The 20,805-nt window shown below is 40.0% G+C and overlaps 1 protein-coding gene across 2 annotated transcripts in view; it reads right to left on the reverse strand.

The window, feature by feature from the left end:
- Window positions 1–1,508: 1,508 nt before the first annotated feature.
- The window catches only part of LOC109397121 (ATP-dependent RNA helicase Ddx1), a 42,656-nt gene continuing 23,359 nt past the window's right edge, over window positions 1,509–20,805 (reverse strand). Inside the window, exons 1-4 of one of the 2 annotated variants that reach the window (XM_029875071.2) lie at window positions 12,302–12,467; window positions 11,394–12,238; window positions 2,292–3,153; window positions 1,509–2,050 (exon numbers count right to left, since the gene is read on the reverse strand). In XM_029875071.2, coding sequence (XP_029730931.2) covers window positions 1,590–2,050; window positions 2,292–3,153; window positions 11,394–12,238; window positions 12,302–12,317 — 2,184 coding nt within the window. In that variant the 5' untranslated portion in view covers window positions 12,318–12,467 and the 3' untranslated portion in view covers window positions 1,509–1,589. Of the gene's footprint in view, window positions 2,051–2,291; window positions 3,154–11,393; window positions 12,239–12,301; window positions 12,468–20,805 lie in introns of those variants that run through there. The other variant, XM_062855663.1, reaches the window with a different exon arrangement.

Genomic DNA, 20,805 nt, shown 5'->3' on the forward strand with positions numbered 1-20,805 from the left:
AAGGCAAAAAGTTGAATCAGATTTACTCGACGCAATTTTGTGCTACGCGGATTTCGCGTGTTTTAATTGCGTCAAAATGGTACACTCTAACTTGAATCTAGTCATAAAGGATGTTTTTTGCGCTTCTCACTCAACAGATGGCGGTAATGTAGCATGCATAGTGTGTCTCCGGAGGAATGTATGAGAAAAATAAGAGTCGGTCATCTTTTTCCTTCTAACCATCTGAGCGATTCCAAGCAACAGCATCAAAATTAAGAAAATTTTTAAAATCCTGATTTTCTATTGAACTGAAACTTTGCACAGTTTTTCAGTTTCATCTAAATCGCCATTTTTCGATATCAGATTTTTATTTTGAATCACGACTAACTTTTCAAAAGGGTGTATGTGAAAATGGTTCAAAAATATTCAAAAATCTACACAGCCAAAATGGTTCGTTCGATTGCTATGAATTTTTCAGCAAAGTTAGATAACTAAATGGTGATTCCTAAGAAAATATACACTGTGAAAAAAAAAATCTTTTTTAACATTAAAAAATATCATTTTTGTCACAAAAACTCAAATATCCTATCAAATAACCCTATCTTTTTACCAACGTATTTTTTTAAGGGAAGACGGTCCATTGTATGAGCAATCTACCATAAAAATTTGGTGATGGTAAACTAATAAACAAAAAAGTTATAACATTTCAAACATTTCACAATTTTCACATTTGGTAAATTTTTTTTTCTGTGTAAATTATTTCGGTCAAAAATCGCAGTTTGATGCTGATTTAATTGTTCAGCAAAGTTAGATAACTAAATGGTGATTCCTAAGAAAATATACACTGTGAAAAACAATCTTTTTTAACATTAAAAAATATCATTTTTGTCACAAAAACTCAAATATCTCAAAACCCTATCTTTTTACCAACGTAATTTTTTAAGGGAAGACGGTCCATTGTATTAGCAATCTACCATAAAAATTTTGTGATGATAAACTAAAACACAAAAAAGTTATGACAATTCAAACATTTCACAATTTTCACATTTAGTAATAATTTTTTTTAGTGTAAATTATTTCGGCCGGAAATCGCAGTTTGATGCTGATTTTATTGTTAATGGCCTTGCGTGAGTGAAACAAGCTGTTTTTATTATGTATTATGTATATTATATGTACAGTTAGATTGGAAACCAGCAGGAAATCGCAGCAGAGGCATACGCAGAGGCTCATGGCGGCGCAGCATCAACAAGGAAATGAAGGAAATTAACAGAAATTTGACCTGGCCACAGGTCAAGGCGATGCGATGGCGGGCAATCACCTAGGATGGAGATCCTTCAATTCGGCCCTCTCTGCACCACTATGGTTTTTTTTTTAATTTTTTTTAATGTGTATTTTAACTTAAATGCTAATTCTACACTCGGCATCACTATGGGTGCTCAGGACTAAAATCAAACTCCCTGGTAATGCAATGCTAACAGGAAATCAATGCCGGATTTCTCACATTTCTATCATTGATGAGGCCGTTCGGCTTAGATTATGTTACTTGTCATATATTATGATAAATCAGAAATAGCAGATAGCATAGAAAGATTACCTTACCTTAATCACCCTTACTGTACCATCATCCGCTTGAGGAAAAGATTTTGCGCTTCGCGTTCCAGCTTGGCCAGCTCCTTCACTACCGGCGTCAGCTGTTCCACGTGATCCTTGTACCCGGTGCCGGTGTTCAATCGTTTCTCACCGTAAACCACCTTACCGTCGAAGTCGTTCATCGGAACCTTCAGGTTTTTGTCGATTTGCTGGATGGTCACGTTCAGGTGGTCTTCGATTTCCGCTAGGTACATTTTCTCGTCGTACCACATACAGCACCCCTTCACGTCGGTGAGGTTGGTGTTCCAGCAGTTCTTGCCCCGCGAGGCACACCACTGCCCATGGTACCAGACTTTCTCCGGTACGGTCGATACCAGCGAGATTGCCAAACCCATACGTTCGGCACGACCAACGCGACCGATGCGGTGCACGTAGTTGCTTTTCTCGTCCGGTAGAGTAACGTTGATGATGAAAGGGAGACCTGTTGGAAAAAGGAGGATAGTTAGATCGATCGATCCTGTTTTTAGGTCCTCGACTTGCTCGAATCACAAACACATACTACTGTTACTGTTCAATACAAAAGTAACGAAAATATTTAAATTCCGGTTATTTTTGAACAAAGCGGCTTTCTCAGCCTTATTCTGCGTTCTAGCGATGGTTACGAACGAACATATGTTCCGACGTAGCTCCACTAAAAATCATATTTACAAACGATAGCTTACCAGTAACATCCAACCCACGGGCAGCCACATCCGTGCAGATCAAGAACTTGACCTGTTTGTTCTTGAACTTTTCCAAGTTCGCCTTGCGCTCCTGTGGCTTTCGGTCCCCGTGCAGACAAACGCAGGAGTACTTGTTGCCCCCGACCTGCCTCAAATAGCGTTCCAAGTTGTCACAATCCAGCTTGGTGCGGCAGAAGATGATTGCCCGGTCCATGTTGTGCTCGTTGATGGCATTCAACGTGTACTCGCCCTTGAGCATTTTGATCGCCTCGGACAGGGTTTCGGCCGTGTTGGATCCGGGACGGACGTTATCTCGAGCGTGTACCCCGTCGGTTTGAATGTGCGAACGGAGCGACTGCCAGCTGTTATCCTTCTGGGGATCGACCATGCAGACCACGTGGTGAACCGTTTCCGGAACAGCATCCTCACCCTTCAGATCGACCCAGGTCGGGAAATGCATCAGCTTTTCGGCCAATTTCTTTACTTCGAACGAATGCAGGGTAGCACTGCAGACGACCATCTGCAGTCGACGACCATCGGCCGTAATTTTTGGAATCTGCTTGTGTAAGCGTTCAATCAGCTCCGTATAACCCTGCTTGAGCAGTCCGTCAGCTTCGTCCAGAACGAAGAACCGGCAACCGCTCAGCAGTACATAGCCATTGCCGATCAAATCCTCCAAACGGCCGGGAGTTCCTACAATAATGTCCACACCTCGCTGCAGCACTTCCATTTGATCCTTAATGTTGACTCCGCCGATTAGCAGCAATTCGCGAACCTCTGGATCTTTGAGGTATTTTTTGAACTTCTGAATCTGATTGAACGTCTGCTCGGCCAGCTCTCGGGAGGGTTCGATTACGATCGCCTATTGGATTGGGGTGGCCAGAATAAATGAGATGCAAACAAGTTAGCTTCCCACCTACCTAGTTGGATTCAGCTGTTCGGAACAAAACTTTTTTACGCACAAAAGCTCAATGACAAATGTTGAGAAATTACCCAAATCGAGCTTAAAAAGATGTTATAACCGGCGAAAAAGGTATGTTAGAATATCTGTTGTTATAGGCTATTTCCCGTCTTACATGACGAAAATTGGCGCTTATGACTTAGTAGATTTCTACCCTATTTCTGGAAGAACTGTCACATGTATTTCCGAATAAGCTTTGGGAAACCACTGCAAAACAAGTGTTCGCTATAAATCAAAACGGTTAAGAAGATGGGCTACAGTGGCGTAGCAAGGAATTTGGGGGCCCGATGCGGAAGCAAATTTGTGGGCTCACATTAATTATGTCAGGATTTTAAGTAGGTAGTACACAAAGGTCTTTTTTACACGGGGGATACGTCCCGTGTAAAAAAAACCGTGTAAAAAACCGTGTTAATTCGCGAATCCGTGTAAAAAAATACCGTGTTAATTCGCGAAACCGTGTAAAAAAACCGTGCTGATTCGGTAATCCGTGTAAAAAAAACTGAGGGAAATCTGAAAATATTTGAAATGTCCTCACCTTCAGATATCCGAGGTTTGTTTTAGAGAGTAATAAGAAAAGGGAGGGTAGTAGTAAGGGTTGAATCTAGGGGTTAGTGGGGAAGGGGACAAGGGATGGGCTATGGGGAGCAGAGGATATTTTGGGGTGATAAGGACTGTCTAGACGGACGAAACGAAGGATCAAGGAGACTGTCAACACTCTACAGGTCCACGGAGCTAGGTGGTGTAGAGAAAGATGTTCCAGGACACCCAGGAACTTTCGCGAGTAAAGGCTTTGATATCTACGATTGATTGTTGTTACATCACTGATACTGTTCTACATCCTACAGGTCTACGGAGCATTGTTCTGTAAATAAATCATTTTCAAACATGACCTCCAATTTTGATCTCCAAGAACTTCCGCGAGTAAAGGCCAGAAGATCTACAAACATAGCCAATGGTTTCTTGCTACATGCGTTGTAACATCCCAGAGGTCCAATGAGCATTGTACTGAAGAGTATTCATTTCTAAAGATATGCTAGATCTCCATGAACTTCCGCGAGTTAAGGCCTTAAGATCTACAAGCGTACTCAATGAATTGTTGTTACATTTCTAATACGTTGTTACATGCTACAGGTCCAAGAACAATTTTTCGGTAAGGAACTAATTGTCATAGATGTTCTAGGTCCTCCAAGAACTTCCACGAGTAAAGACCTGAAGATCTACAAGCTTTGTCAATGGTTTGTTGTCACATTACTGATACAGTGTAGCGTCCTACAGGTCCAGGGAGCATAGTTGTGTAGAGAAATAATTTCCACAGATGATCTAGGACCTCCAAGAACTTCCGCGAGTAAAGGCCAGAAGATCTACAAACGTTATCAATGGTTTGTTGCCACATTACTGATATAGTGTAGCGTCCAACAGGTCCAGGGAGCATAGTTCTGTAGAGAAATAATTTCCACAGATGATCTAAGACCTCGAAGAACTTCCGCGAGTGAAGGCCTTAAGATCTACAAGCGTAATCAATGGATTGTTGTTACATTTCTAATACGTTGTAACATGCTACAGGTCCATGAACCATTTTTCTGTATAAAAATAATTTCCACAGATGTTCTAGGTCCTCCAAGAACTTCCATGAGTAAAGACCTGAATATCTACAAGCGTTATTAATGGTTTGTTGTCACAATACTAATACATTTTAGCGTCCTACAGGTCCAGGGAGCCTACACACTAAGACCAGCTCGGTACTTTCCACATCTTTTTACTGAGTTCTCAACAGCAGATTCAACTCGGTACGCTCGGTTATCCCTTTTGCTGAATACTCTGTAAATAAGTTAACGAGTTCTGCAAATGAACTGTCAAAAATTACAGATGAACGGTAAATATCGTTACTGATGAACGGTAAATATTGATTACCGAGTGTACCGAGTTAAATCTGCTGTTGAAAACTCAGTAAAAAGATAAAAAAATTACAGAACTCAGCGAAAATTTTACTGAGCTGGAAAATCAGAATCTTAGTGTGTAGTTCTGTAGAGAAATAATTTCCAAAGATAATCTAGGACCTCCAAGAACCTCCGCGAGTAAAGGCCTTAAGATCTACAAACGTTATCAATGGTGTGTTGCCACATTACTGTTACAGTGTAGCGTCCTACAGGTCCAGGGAGCATAGTTCTGTAGAGAAAAAAATTCCAAAGATGATCTAGGAGCTCCAAGAACTTACGCGAGTAAAGGCCTTAAGATCTACAAACGTAATCAATGGATTGTTGTTACATTTCTTATACGTTGTAACATGCTACAGGTCCATGAACCATTTTTCTGTATAGAAATAATTTCCACAGATGTTCTAGGTCCTCCAAGAACTTCCATGAGTAAAGACCTAAGATTTATAAGCGCAATCAATACAAGTTCCCAAGAACTTCCGCGAGTTTAGACCTGAAGATCTACAAGCGTTATCAATGGTTTGTTGTCACATTACTGATACAGTATAGCGTCCTAAAGGTCCAGGGAGCATAGTTCTGTTGAGAAATAATTGCCAAACATCTTCTAGGTACTCCAAGAACTTCCATGAGCCGCAACAGTACTTGGAAGACATAAAGCATTCTTGGAAATCAAGACTCTACAGAACTGTCTTCCATGGACCTGTAGGATGTTGTACCGCATCAGTAATGCAACAGAAGTCCATTGATAATGCTTATTGATCTTAAGGCCTTAACTCGCGAAAGATCTTGGATTAACTAGAAAATCTTTGAAAATAACTTCTCTATAGAACCGTGATCCATAAATCTGTATGATGTTACACCGTATAAGTAATGTAAAAGCAATTGATTAATTCCGCTAGTAGATTCAGGCCTTTACTTGCGGAAGTTCTGGATGACCTAGAACACGTTAACGGAATCTTGCGCCAAGAACCTGGATGTTTCACCGCATCAGTTATGTAACAACATTTCATTTTAATATTTGTAGACCTTAAGGCTTTTACTTGCAGAAGTTCTTGGATGATCTAGATTGTTCTTGAATAGTAGTCTCTACAGAACCATGCTTCATAGACCTATAGGATGTTAGACGGCATTAGTAATGCAACAATTGCCGATTGTTTTTGTTCATAGATCTTGAGGTCTTTACTCGCAGAAGTTCTTGGAATCACTAGATTATCTTTGAAAATAACTTCTCTGCAGAACCATGCTCCATGGACCTGTAAGATGTTACACCGAATCAAAAATGTAAAAAAATCCATCAATTACGCTTATAGATATTAAACTCTGCACTCGTGGAAATTCTGGATGACCTAGAACATCTTTGGAAAAAAGTTCTCTACAGAACCATGCTCCATGGACTTGTGGGATGTTGTACCGCATCAGTAATATTACAATAATCTATTGATTATTTTTTATTATGATCTTAAGGTCTTATCTCGCGGAAGATCTTGGATGACCTAGAACATCTCCGTGTTCCATAAATTTGTATGACTTTACACCGTATCAGTAATGTAACAACAATTGATTGAATACGCTAGTAGATCTTCAGGCCTATACTCGCGGAAGTTCTTGGAGGTCCTAGAATATCTTGGAAAAGTACGTCTCTACAGAACTATGCTCTAAAGACCTGTAGGATGTTGTACCGTATCAGTAATGTAACTACAATCCATCGATTACGCTTGTAGATCTTAAGGCCACTACTAGCGGAAGTTCTTGAATGCCCTAAGATATCCTTGAAAATTACTTATCTTCAGAACTATGTTCTATGGACCTGTAGGATGTTACACCGTATCAGTAAGGGGTTGTTCATAAACCACGTGGACTTTTTTTGGGGGAGGGGGGGTCTGGCCAAAGTCTACGCTCCATACAAATTTTCAAATTTTTGTTTGGATAAAAGTCTACGAGGGGGAGGGGGGGGGGGTCTGAGATGGGCAAATTTTGGTCTACGTGATTTATGAACAGCCCCTAATGTAACTACAATTCATCGATTACGCTTGTAGATCTTAAGGCCACTACTCGCGAAAGTTCTTGGTTTCCCTAGAATATCCTTGAAAATAACTTCTCTTCAGAACTATGCTCCATGGACCTGTAGGATGTTACACCGTATCAGTAATATAACAAAAATCCATTTGTTACGGTTGTAGATCTTGAATTCTTTATTCGCGGAAATTCTTGGATGACCTAGAGCATATTTGGGGAGTTTTTTTTTCTACAGAACTATGCTCCATGGATTTGTAGGATAAAACACCGCATCAGCAATATAGCAAAAATTAATTGATAACGCTCGTAGATTTTCAGGCCTGAACTCTCGGAAGTTCTTGGAGGTCCTAGAATATCTTTAAAAACTACGTCTCTACAGAACTAGACTCTAAAGACCTGTAGGATGTTGCACCGTATCAGTAATGTAACTAATTACGCTTGTAGATCTTAAGGTCTATATTCGCGGAAGTTCTTGGATACCCAAGAATATCCTTGAAAACAACATCTCTTCAGAACTATGCTCCGTGGACATGTAGGATGTAACACCGTATCAGTAATGTAACTACAATCCATCGATTACACTTGTAGATTTTAAGGCCACTACTCGCGGAAGTTTTTGGAAGCCCTAGCATATTCTTGAAAATTACTTCTCTTCAGAACTATGCTCCATGGACCTGTAGGATGTTACACCGTATCAATAATATAGAAACAATTAATTGATTACGCTCGTAGATTTCCAGGCCTGAACTCTCGGAAGTTCTAGGAGGTCCTAGAATATCTTTAAAAACTACGTCGCTACAGAACTATCCTCTAAGGACCTTTAGAATGTTGCACCGTATCAGTAATGTGACTACAATTCATCCATTACGCTTATAGATCTTAAAGCCTTTATTCGCGGAAGTTCTTGGATAGAATATCTTTGAAAACTACGTCTCTACAGAACTATGCTGTAAGGACCTATAGGATGTTGCATCGTATCAGTAATGTGACTACAATCCATCGATAACGCTTGTAGATCGTAAGACCTTTGTTCGCGGAAGTTCTTGGATGTCTTAAAATATCCTTAAAATAACTTCTCTTCAGAACTATGCTTCATGGACCTGCACGATGTTACAATGCATCAGTAATATAGCAACAATTAATTGATTTACGCTCGTAGATTTTCAGGCCTGTACTCGCGGAAGTTCTTGGAGGTCCTAGAATATCTTGGAAACGTAAGTCTCTACAGAACTATGCTCTAAGGACCTGTAGGATGTTGCACCGTATCAGTTATGTAACTACAATCCACTGCTCGCGGAAGTTCTTGGATGCCCAAGAATATCCTTGAAAATAACATCTCTTCAGAACTATGCTCCATGGACCTGTAGGATGTTACACCGTATCAGTAATGTAACAAAAATCCATTTGTTACGCTTGTAGATGTTGAATTCTTTATTCGCGGACATTCTTGGATGACCTAGAGCATATTTAGGAAGTAGTTTTCTACAGAACCATGCTCCATGGATCTGTAGGATGGTACACCGCATCAATAATATAGCAACAATTAATAGGAAGCAATCAGTGAAGTACTAGATTGAAAGTAGTGAGCTGAATTTTTGTATGGTGAGATGATCAATTCTCCGTTTCTGCAATGAAATGGTGCAAACAGCGTGGGTTATATGATTTCTTGCCTAATTTGAAGCTGTTTGAGCAAAAGTTTGGTTAATAGGACAGATCGGTGAAGTACTAGATTTGTAGTAATGAGCTGAATTTTAGTATGGTGAGAAGGTCAATTCTCCGTTTCTGCAATGAAATGGTGCAAAAAGCGTGGGTATTATGATTTCTTGCCTAATTTGATGCTGTTTGAGCAAAAGTTTGGGTGACTGTGTTGTTGTTTTCTCCATTTCTTGCAACATAAACAACATAGTTATCCAAAGTTTTGCTCAAACAGCATCAAATTAGGCAAGGAATCATAATACCCACGCTTTTTGCACCATTTCTTTGCAGAAACGGAGAATGGACCTTCTCACCATACAAAAATTCAGCTCATTACTACAAATCTAGTACTACACCGAACGTGCCCCATTGTGTTGTTGTATTATTTATTTCTTACAACTTCAACAACACAGTTACCCAAACTTTTGCTCAAACAGCATCAAATTAGGCAAGAAATCATATAACCCACGCTGTTTGCACCATTTCATTGCAGAAACAAAGAATTAATCATCTCACCATACAAACATCCAGCTCACTACTTTCAATCTAGTACTTCACTGATTGCTTCCTATTGATTACGCTCATAGATTTTCAGGCCTGTACTCTCGGAAGTTCTTGGAGGTCCTACAATATCTTTGAAAACTACGTCTCTACAGAACTGTGATCTAAAGACCTGTATGATGTGGCACCGTATCAGTAATGTGACTACAATCCATCGATTACGCTTGTAGATTAAGATCTTTATTCGCGGAAGTTCTTGGATGCCCTAGAATATCCTTGAAAATTACTTCGCTTCAGAACTATGCTCCATGGACCCGTAGGACGCTGAACCATACTCCAAAAATCACCTTTAAGAAACCCCCCCATATATTAAACCCACCTCTCCCACCCTCCCCCCCCCCCCTTAAAGAAACAGACCCCCCACACATCCCTTTCCTGCAGACCTCTTACACGGTGTTCAATAAGTTCGGATACACAGTAAAATTGAATTTATTTCCCATCTGTAATTCAGTTTTGCAAAGTGAATGTATTAATTGAAAGCTCACATAATACTGATCAAATACAGTATATGTTTTGAAATAAACTGTCCTTTATCCTTTTGTAATAATTGCAAATGTGTCTCAAGTTCCTTTTGGCCGGCACGCACGTCTGTCATTGGTATTTCGTCTAGCTTTTATTGAGTAATGGTGTTAAGTTGAATCAAATTAGGTTGTTGTCCTCAGCATTAGTGGTGGCAACTATGGCCATACGAAATAATCTATAAGATTCAGATTGGGTGAAATACGGACTCATTTTATTTTGATCTTTAAAATTGCTAAAATTGCCGCTGTACCTGGTTTAATGATTTTTGTTTTGTCAAAAAGCAAGGCTGCGTTATATCTCAGTTTAATCCATAGTTATCTTTTCTAAAACTTGATTATATCCCTATTGTGGGAAATTCGAACCAAAATTGGCTTTATATAATGTTTTTATGTCTTTTTCATAGATTTAAGCACATTTTGACTAAATTTGCAAATTTATCACCATATCATCACTGAAATAGCAGTGTAAAGGTTTTGTCTATTAATTTAGTTATTTTAATATAGTATAGTGAGATGTAAACTCAAAAGTCAACGTTTTAGACTTCTGTAGCTTGAGCAACTTATCGAAAATTATTCCAGCGTGCCGGAGCTAACAAACTTGAGATACACCTAAGGCTTATAAAAAAAAGTTGAAAAAACTTTATTCAAAACCATATGCTATATTTGATCAGTGTTATATGACCTTTCAATAAATACATTTACTTTGAAAATCTGAATTACAGATATGAAATTAATTGAAGTTATATGGTGTATCCGAACTTATTGAACACCCTGTACATCATCATCCGCCTTCATCTCATACCACTTTTCAACTCCCTTGTTGCAATCCTTTCCCATAAATCCCATTTCTTCCTTTTAGTAAGAGTTCCCTTCTAGACACTTAGCGCGAGAAAGTTGAAAAAACCGTGTTAATAGGAGGCAATCAGTGAAGTACTAAATTGAAAGTAGTGAGCTGGATTTTAGTATGGTGAGATGATCAATTCTCCATTTCTGCAATGAAATGGTGCAAACAGCGTGGGTTATATGATATATTGACTAATTTGATGCTGTTTCAGCAAAAGTTTGGATAACTGTGTTGTTGAAGTTGCAAAAAAAATAATACAACAACACAGTTACCCAAACTTTTGCTCAAACAGCATAAAGTTAGCCAATAAATCATATAAGCCACGCTGTTTGCACCATTTCATTGCAGAAATAGAGAATTGATCATCTCACCATACAAAAATCCAGCTCACTACTTTCAATCTAGTACTTCACTGATTACGTCCTATTCGCGAATCCGTGTAAAAAAACCGTGTTAATTCGCGAAACCGTGTAAAAAAAGCCGTGTAAAAAAAGACCTTAGTGTACTGCTTTTGTTAAAATGTCTGTTCCGAACTCTTCAAAGTGCAAACAAAAAGACTTTTCGATTTACCTGCGGTGCGTTAGGTTTCGGCTTCGAATCCACCGCGGCACTTTCACTTCCGGTGTTCGAATTCAGCGCCAGATAGTCATGCGGTACCTTGCAAACCGCCACATATCCATCCGGAATCGGATACTTAAAATCCGTTTCGCCAAAGTTGAACGACATTTCAGCATTTTTTAACACCACCGCCGGAAAGAAGCCGGATTCCCTCAGCTTCGCATCGTTTATCTTGAATGCCAGTCCCAACGATACGCCATTCTTCGTGAAACTGACCTCTCCTCGGTCCAAATCCAGCATGCACCCGATCACGTCCATCTTTCCGAACGCTTCCCCATAACTATCGAACTGCTTAGAGTTGGACTTCTTTCCCGTTCCGCCGAATCCGAACCCGAACCTATCCGTTCCCAGGTCCAGATTGGCCTGCTCCGTGCTCCAGCCCACACGGCACAGCCCTTCGTCCGTAACCGTGGCCTCGTAGTAGTACTTCCCCTTACCGCGCACACCGGTCGTCGCCCTACATCCGTGCCATTCCTTGAACTCCCGCGACTGACAGCGCAATCCGTCCGGCGTCACCGCCATCGCATGGCCACGATCCGTAAACGACAGTGTCCACGGTTTCCCCGCATTACCCACCGCCTTCCCGGCTTTCCCCTCCCGGATGTCTCTCAGCGTCTCCCACACGATCTGCAAAATCGGCAAACAAAACGCGCCCGTTTTACCGCTACCGGTCTCCGCCGCCATCAGCACATCGCCACCGCCCAAGATCAGTGGAATGGCTTCCGCTTGGACATCGGTCGGTAACATCCATTCCATCTCATCGATTGCCTTGCCAATCTCCGGCATGACGCCAAATTCTGCGGACGCAAAAGCCGAACATTTTCAATCCGTTTTATTGCATAGAGAATCTGTGAAATTACCTTCGAATGCAGTCATATTCGGTTGGACACTGGCTAAAGATCCGACGAATGTAAAAGTTTTATGGATATATCACCACTTTTTGCAAGTAATTTCACAATTTTTACTGAAGTTTTGAAGCACACAAAAGCCGACACCACTAAATTTTGTAAATAATTCAGCTGTCAGTGCTAGAGTGCGACGACGGCGACAGAAAACACGCAAAGTCAAACAGGGCCGCACTCAGTGAGTCTTCGATAAAATGCGTAACAGAAGTAACGCCCAAGGGGGATGAAAGATGGCATATTGTTATTTTATAAATTAGCTCCCAGCTGGCTTTTTGTCTCTCTGTGCTGAAGCATTCAGTACACGCTTTGCCAAATGTGCAAATATTTATTTGGCAAAAATTGAAAATTTATTTGTCATGTGTGTACTGACCAAATAAATTTTCAAAAACATTGTTGTGCAAATATTTGCCTAACTTTATCACGGCGAATAATTGCCCTATTTGCTAATATTACAAATTGAACACTTTTGAAGTAAGTCAATATAGCAATTGCCCGAATAAAAAATACAGTAGAAAAACCGAACGTTGTATTGTAACAGTACTATTTAAAACCATATTTTTACAATAGACACCACTGTAAAAATAAAAAATACAAAAACAATAAAATGTGATGTAGACACCATACAGTAAATTGTAAATAATGTCGTTTTCGTTTTTGTGGCGATGCTACACCACTTCGTGCTACACTTTTCACAGAAAAAACGAACATTTTCGGTGCAGTTGCGTTGGTGTGCGTGAATAAAAACCAAAATATTTACAACTTTGCAAACGCTGATTGGTGGACACGGTGCGCACCTGCTACACTCTCGAATTTTTGAGTGCTGCACTATCTTGAACGGTGCAGAAAAAGTGCTACACCGGTGTAGCATGAAAATCAAAAACGAACATTTTCGGTGCAAAAGTGCTGCACCGGTGTAGCGCCACCGTAAAAACGAAAACGACATAAGATAGAACTTAAGTTAGAGCAGTGGGACAATATGCGTAGAAAAACAACATGGTACAGATATGCTTAGAACGGCAGTATACGGGTTGTTAATATAGACACTATAGATTCCATAGACTCGCGGAGACATGGTTGAGCAAAACGGCTTTAGTGTGTTTTGCCGTGAATTTAGAGTGTACCGAGCGAATATGACGTCACGCAATCCATTGTCGCTATTGAAATCATGACGTCATGCTCGTTTGGCTACACGAACTGACAGTTCGTTTGGCTACACACTTAAATTCAGAAATTGATCTCGGTAAACGGTTTACCGAGAATCCAACAGCTGATATCTCGGTAAAATATTTACTGATTCTCGGTAAAAATTTATCCGAGATTTCGGTAAACCATTACCGAGTCTCGGTGAACTTTGCCGAGATCTCGGTAAAAAAGTTGGATTACCGAGATCTCGGCAAAGTTTTAACGACATCTCGGTAAAACTTTTATCGAGATTCGGTGAAAATTATTACGGGATTCTCGGCTGTTGGATTCTCGGCAATCCGTTTGCTGAGGTCGGCGATTTAATTTAAGTGTGTACAGTTGTCTTCACCTCCGCGAGTCTATGGAATCTATTGTTCGTGCAGTTGAAAATCGGAATTTTTGACACGCGAAAATCGATTTTTCTCCTCAACCGTATGTCGCACGTACGTCGGGCACAGTGCGCTGGACAGAGAGCCAGGTCCGCTGTTCAGCGCACTACGTCCGACGTTAGGTTTCACGTATGGATTTTGAGAAAATTCGATTGTCGGGTGTGAGGAATCTTCGGGTTTCAACTGCGACGACAATATAGTGTCTATAGTTGTTAAGTATTGTAACAATATAAAAAAATATTTTTCTCCATATATATTTTTTTTGCAAAACCATACATTATATTGTAAATGAATTGTTATAAATACTGACACGTGGGTTTTAATAAACCGTACATTGTATGATACATGTATGGTTTCAAACAATAAAATTTACCGTTAATATATTGTTTTTAATTGTAATTTTACTACTGGTTATATATATTATATATATTATATAATTTTGGAATGGTTCTTTTTTGTTATGTTATATTGTTTACATTACATAAACCATATAATCTGGCGTTTGATTTGAATAGGTCGTATGTTTGCTGTGATTCCTATGTTCATTAGACCTATTCAAATCGAACGCCAGTAATGTTATATTATCTTGTCATTTTCCTCCTACTAATGGTATCTTAGGCAAGGGGTAGTCACTCTACACAGTGTGCCTTGGGCACACCGGGCACACCAGTGGCACCGAGTGGCACCCAGTTTTGCACGCTAGCCATAATGGCGTCTGCTATAAAATAGCACTGAACTGAAATTCGAAGAAACTATTCTCAGCACACTTTGACACCTTGACGACCGAAATAAATTGTTTATCTGCCATCAAAAAAAAAAGGTTTGCATAAACTTGCATTAATGTTTCATTATTAATTCTCATTATCTTATTAACGTGTTCGATTTTACAGATGAGGCCTGATGAAAGAGATTCAGACTGTTTTTCACTCAAATGAAAATGATTTTGCACAGTGTTGAACAGTTCTGAAAAAATCATGGTGATATGGTGATTGTCTTAAAAAAAACTGTCTTACTTTCGGAATAGCTGGAGAAATTTATACAAATGATTGCGAAATAATGAAATCTTCAGGATACAACTTTTCATAAATCCTTTGAGAAGTATTCTTTGAAATTTCCGAAGTACTTGAATTACCGTTGCTCAAAAATGTTCTCAAGTTTCGAATAGAACTTCTGACATAAACCCTTGTCCTTATTTGGGGAGGAATACCGAAACTGTTTATGGTCGAAATAGTAGACTCTCGGAAATAGGTTCATCCTAATCCATTCGTTAGAATCAAATGGGAGTGCTATACGTAAAACATAGGGTAGAGGGTAATGGCCCAAATGGAGGATACCGTGCCTCTGGAGCCGACCTTCTGATACATCCGACTTAAGGTTCTATTTATGAATTTGGAGTGAAGTCGACTTTTACGTATCAAAAAATCTGGTTTTCAACACGCCGACACTTGAGTATTGTGCACCAATTTGATCAACGAAAGAGCTCCGTATTGTAGGGACATCCGACAGGTTCGTTTTAACGATGAATGGTGAAAAATTTTTATTGGAATGGTTGACATCTGTAATTGTGAGACCCAAAAGTTGGACGCAAGTTGCGGTATTGTCTGCATGTCCATTAAGTTACTATGATTTTCGAGTCCCATCATCTAAGCCCATCGGAGATTAATCCTAAAATTAAAAAAAAATATTAACAAGATGGATGAAATTGATAATAAACCGAAGAATCAAGCTATTAGGAACATCTTTGCAAACCCAAGGCCAACATTTTTTTTTCAGATGACAAATAAAATATTCTGATAGTCATGGTTTGCTGAGAATATTTCTGGCATTTTTATAGCAGCCACCATAATACATTTTGCAGCCTCGGCACCTCAACACCCCGGCACACTAGGGCACACCAGTGCACACTGGTAGGCACATTAAAAAAACGTTGGCACAAATGAAGTGTGTAGAGTGACTACCCCTTGATCTTAGGCTTACTAGCATTATGAGAATGCGCTTAGGAAATTCTCCAGAGCGTTTTGGATAACCCTTCATATATTGGATCGCCCACGTCTAAGTCTGAGTCGAGGTCTGAGTAGTCTCTGATTGCATTAACAGTTGAAGCTGAGGCTCCCATGCTCCACCAGCCAGATAACCGGGTTTCGCAAACTAAGCATTATTTGTGGCAACACTTTCAGCGGCATGATGGAACTATGCCGAGCGCGCTGAGTATTATTAGACCACTAATGTAGTTGCATGAAGTGGGTGACGAGGTACATAAGTATCATTACAGCGTGTTTAACCGTTATTGTAATATTGAGGCTCCAGTTTGACCAAAGTTTGAAATACACGGGGAAATACATAACAACTCATGAGAAAACTGTCAAGTTCGATTCAAGTATAAGTTAGGTTAAAAAGGGAACCCACAGACGAACCTATCTGCATTAACATGTCTAAAGGGTCCAACTCGTTTTGTAAACAAACATTGTTTCTGTCGCTGTAGGGTTCATCTCGATCCACCCACGCATCTGGGTACCGTTATCAGAAAAATCTATCTTCGCTCTTTCTGTTAAGGGTGTCGACATGCATGGGTGGATCGAGATAGACCCTACAGCGACAGAAACAATGTTTGTTTACAAAACGAGTTAGACCCTGTAGACATGTTAATGCAGCTATATTAGAATTTCTTTCAGTATTCAATCCAGTCCATATGTTAAAGATGGCTCTACGTCAACGATAAAGATCGTCAATCGTATTCCTCTCATCGCACTCTACATACCTAGCCCGCCATATCTCTTGGATCTGCAGTTCTTAACACATCTGGTTTACTACTTATTTAAACATTTTATTGACTTCAAATTGATGTTTCAACTTATTCACTTTTTTCTGTCTTTTCCTTTGCATCAAAAAAGTCACAAACATCAACAAAACAAAGCACGGAAAAAATCTAAAACTGAATAAATAATTAAAAATGCACGGAAAAATAATGTTTCGGAAAAGTGAATGGTTCCAACGTAAGAAAAACAGTATAATAAATTGTTACATAAAAATTGAATGTAAATGTATAGTAGCTACAATGTGCGAAGCTTTTAGTGAACCATTTCATTACAATATACATTATTGTAGCTGGTACACTGTATGGTGCAAGAATGGTTTTCACCAAACACCTTATGGTTAGTTTTTATCCGGGTGGTCCAGGGGGTGAGCAACTCGGCACATTTAATTTTGTGACAAATGTGCCGAAGTGTGCCAGCGTGCTGGTAGTCATGCTGTCAGTTGATTAATTGCTTTTTGTGTATCTGGCAACCTTTCGCTTGTTTTGTTTTGATCCAGATTCTTGCAACTTTATTGTAATCTAAAACCGATTCAAAAGCAATCTCCTGATTATGCTACGATCTTGCTGATATTTGAAAGCATGTTTTTGGCAAAAAAATACTCCGCCGAATAAATATCAGTACCGTGGAAAACCCCACTAGCTGCGCCAGGGGCTGCGCTTGTTTCAGTAAAATCAGGGAGACGTGTCTTGGTGCTGCTGCTAAGAAATCCAGCGCTTTGGATCCTCATCTTGGTCCTCATTCTTGTCACGCCTCCCATTAGACACAGCTGGAAAGAAAATTGCGGCTTTCGAGCTTCAAAAACATTCGATTCCAGTTGCGTTTTTTTCCAAAGTATTGAGAAAAGTTGTTTTCCTTACTTTCTTCATTTTCTTTCTCCTCAAAAAAAAAAAAAAAAACAAACAAAAAATGTATTGCCAGTTTGATGACAGCCTAGCCTGCGTCATTAATGTGCCGGGCACATTGTGCCGAGTTTCCCACCCCCTGGAAAATACTCAACCTACCGTAAGTAAAGTAGTTTTAGACCTTGTTTCAGACCATTACGTGATGCCGAAGAACTGAGAAGTTTTCTTGGGCTAGCGACGTATGTGAGCTGGTTCTTGTTAGATTTTACGACTGTTTCAGCGCTTCTTCGAGGCAGGCTTGATAATCCTCCTCGAAATCAAAAGAGTTTTGCAACATGCTCTAGAGCGGTGTTTTTCTTTTGCCTCGTCGTGAGGGAGCGAACGAACCCCAAACAGAGAGGCAATAAAAACTGAGCGAGGAAGAGGGGAACGAAAAAAGAGCGGATGATTATTTCGGGTTTTTGAGTGCGATTTTCGCCTCGAGAGTTTTTCTTTGTATGGGAGTGGAACTCGCGAGAGCTTTTTGAGTGTGAGTGGACGTGAGAAACACAACAAGCAATTATGAGTTTTGGACAAACTCCTCGCTGCGCGGCAAGCTCGCGCTCGGTGCTGTTGAGGATTTGCGTTGTGATTTCTGAGTTTTATTTTCACTCCTCAGAAAATCGCCAAAATCACTTCCTCATTTTCTCGCGAGGGAGTTTCTGTCTGTGCTTCGAGGTTTCCTGTTCCCAAGGAGAGCACTCAATAAAATTTCTCCTTTCTCCGCAAGTAATTTTGACAACTGATCTACATGGGGAGAAATGTCACTTTTCCTTACGGAATAATAGCACCGACTATGGATTACTGCACGAAATTATACTGGCCTGCTTACTCTCACACGAAATTTGACGTTTGAGAGGTGTCGGCACCGCTCAAACGTCAAATTTTCTGTGAGAGTAAGGCCAGCATAAATTCAAGCCTAACTTTACCAAACACCGTATCTAACAAAATCCACGAACGGAGAAAATCGAAGGGGAAGTTCGCTGTTCCCATAGCAACTCATACATTGAGCATTTGAGAAACGTGAAAAATCCGGGTATTTTTTCACAAATCAGCCCAAAGCCTCATGTGAAAATTTCTTTTTTGTTAACATATGTTACATACCGTGTTTGGTAAAGTTAGGGAACGTCCATAAATTACGTCACGCAAAAATCGACCATTTTGAACCACCCCTATGTCACAAGTCACAATATTTCTGGAGCTCGATTTGAATAGGTCGTATGTACATTTGTCGATACAAAATTCGATCACTTTATTTTAGTTATTGTAGCAATAGGGAAGATATTTTACCCCGTAACGTGGGTAGATCACCTTAGAATGGTGCGTTGCGGTGTAAGATCTACCAAATCAAATTTTGATCTTGATATTCACCGTATTTTTAAATATTCCAAGATCAAAGTTTGATGCTCTTTTCCTTGTGTTTTGTAGTATTTGTGTTTCAATGTACTGCTAATTAACATTTTATTTCAGCAGGATTCAGGTAAATGTATCGTACGATATAAATAATATTTTAAAAATATGTAACTGTGGCGAGCGTATCACTAATTTTATATCTTCCAAAAGAAGAATATTAAAGATGTTGACAAGTCCAAGACTTGTGCAGTCTCTGCTCTGTGGTCCAATGAACACCCGTATTTATACTACCTTAGGTAGATATAATGAATCATACCTAGACATTTAGGTACTGTCATGAATAGTATATCATGTAGGTAGATATCCTATGCACACAACCATTAGGTAGACACTACAACTAATATGTAGCTTATTTGACGTACGATGTTAATATTATTTTATATTTCAGATTATCAACCAAAGAATCTAGTAATTCAACCAAATGCCAACAATATGACGAGAAAACCAGGCTGAATTGGGCATACAACTGATTCGAAGCAGCCTAACAATGGTGTGACTGAACGTTAACCAAGCGTATCCTTTGGAGTTTACCCTTCCACTAACAACACCCTAATTCCCGTGACACTCCTCCTCTCCTCTTCTTGGCGTAACGTCCTCACTGGGACAAAGCCTGCTTCTCAGCTTAGTGTTCTATGAGCACTTCCACAGTTATTAACTGAGAGCTTCCTCTGCCAATGACCATTTTGCATGTGTATATCGTGTGGCAGGCACGAAGATACTCTATGCCCAAGGAAGTCAAGGAAATTTCCTTTACGAAAAGATCCTGGACCGACCGGGAATCGAACCCGTCACCCTCAGCATGGTCATGCTGAATACCCGTGCGTTTACCGCCTCGGCTATATGGGCCCTAGGCCCCCGTGACACCTAGGCCTGAAAGATCGTAGAGTTGTCTACATTTTTCATAGGTGTCCAAAACTAACCATCCTTTCCCATTCCTCAGCAGTCGCAGGACAGGCCAGGACAGTGCTCGACCATTGGAGGATTGCGTCAGTCTTGTCTAAGAGTCAGAGATTAGTCCCAAATCTTTGTGCTTTGGTTCGGACGGGAAGGAGGCAACCCTCATAACAGCGGTCTAGGATTGTACCACCTACGAATTTGTGCGACTCGCTTAATGCTAATGCTAATGTAACAATAGGGAAGATATTTTGGAGACTTTTAATGATGGAACAGAAAGCCTGTTTTGTAATGATTCTGCTATATGTATCAACTTTGTTCAATTTCAACGGTTTTTGCTATAGTAAGCGAATGCAACTGATCGAATTTTTAATCGACAAAAGTGTAGTAAACAGTCGTTCAAACTCGTGTTTGAACAAGAAAACTGAAAAAATCAACCGACCAACTGTACCTCCACATTGGAGACATCCGTCTGTCGCAAAACTCGTTAACAAACTGAATTCGAGGTTTCACACGAACGACCTATCAGCCAACTTCGTCCCCATTCACCCACACAAACACATTCAAAGCCTTCGCCGATGCCGGCGGTACTCTCCCTTCTTTTTTTTGGGTACCGTACATTCAGTCAGCTTCATTCACACAACGGTGTACATAAGGGCGCTTGCATGTGTCGGTAAATCATCAACCATCACCGATCTGGTCGCGTATTGCGACTGACTCTGCGGCTGGTGATCATGCAGACAGCAGGCAAACTGTTCATGTTCGGCTTTGGCGGTACGTATCCCGATCATATGAATAAACCAAAATCGATTCTTCTCTAGCAAATAAACACATTTTACAATTTATTAAATTAATTTCATAGTTAAGCCTCTATACACTACAAT

The sequence above is a fragment of the Aedes albopictus genome, chromosome 3 (genome assembly GCF_035046485.1).
Source record: "Aedes albopictus strain Foshan chromosome 3, AalbF5, whole genome shotgun sequence".
NCBI lineage: Eukaryota > Metazoa > Arthropoda > Insecta > Diptera > Culicidae > Aedes > Aedes albopictus.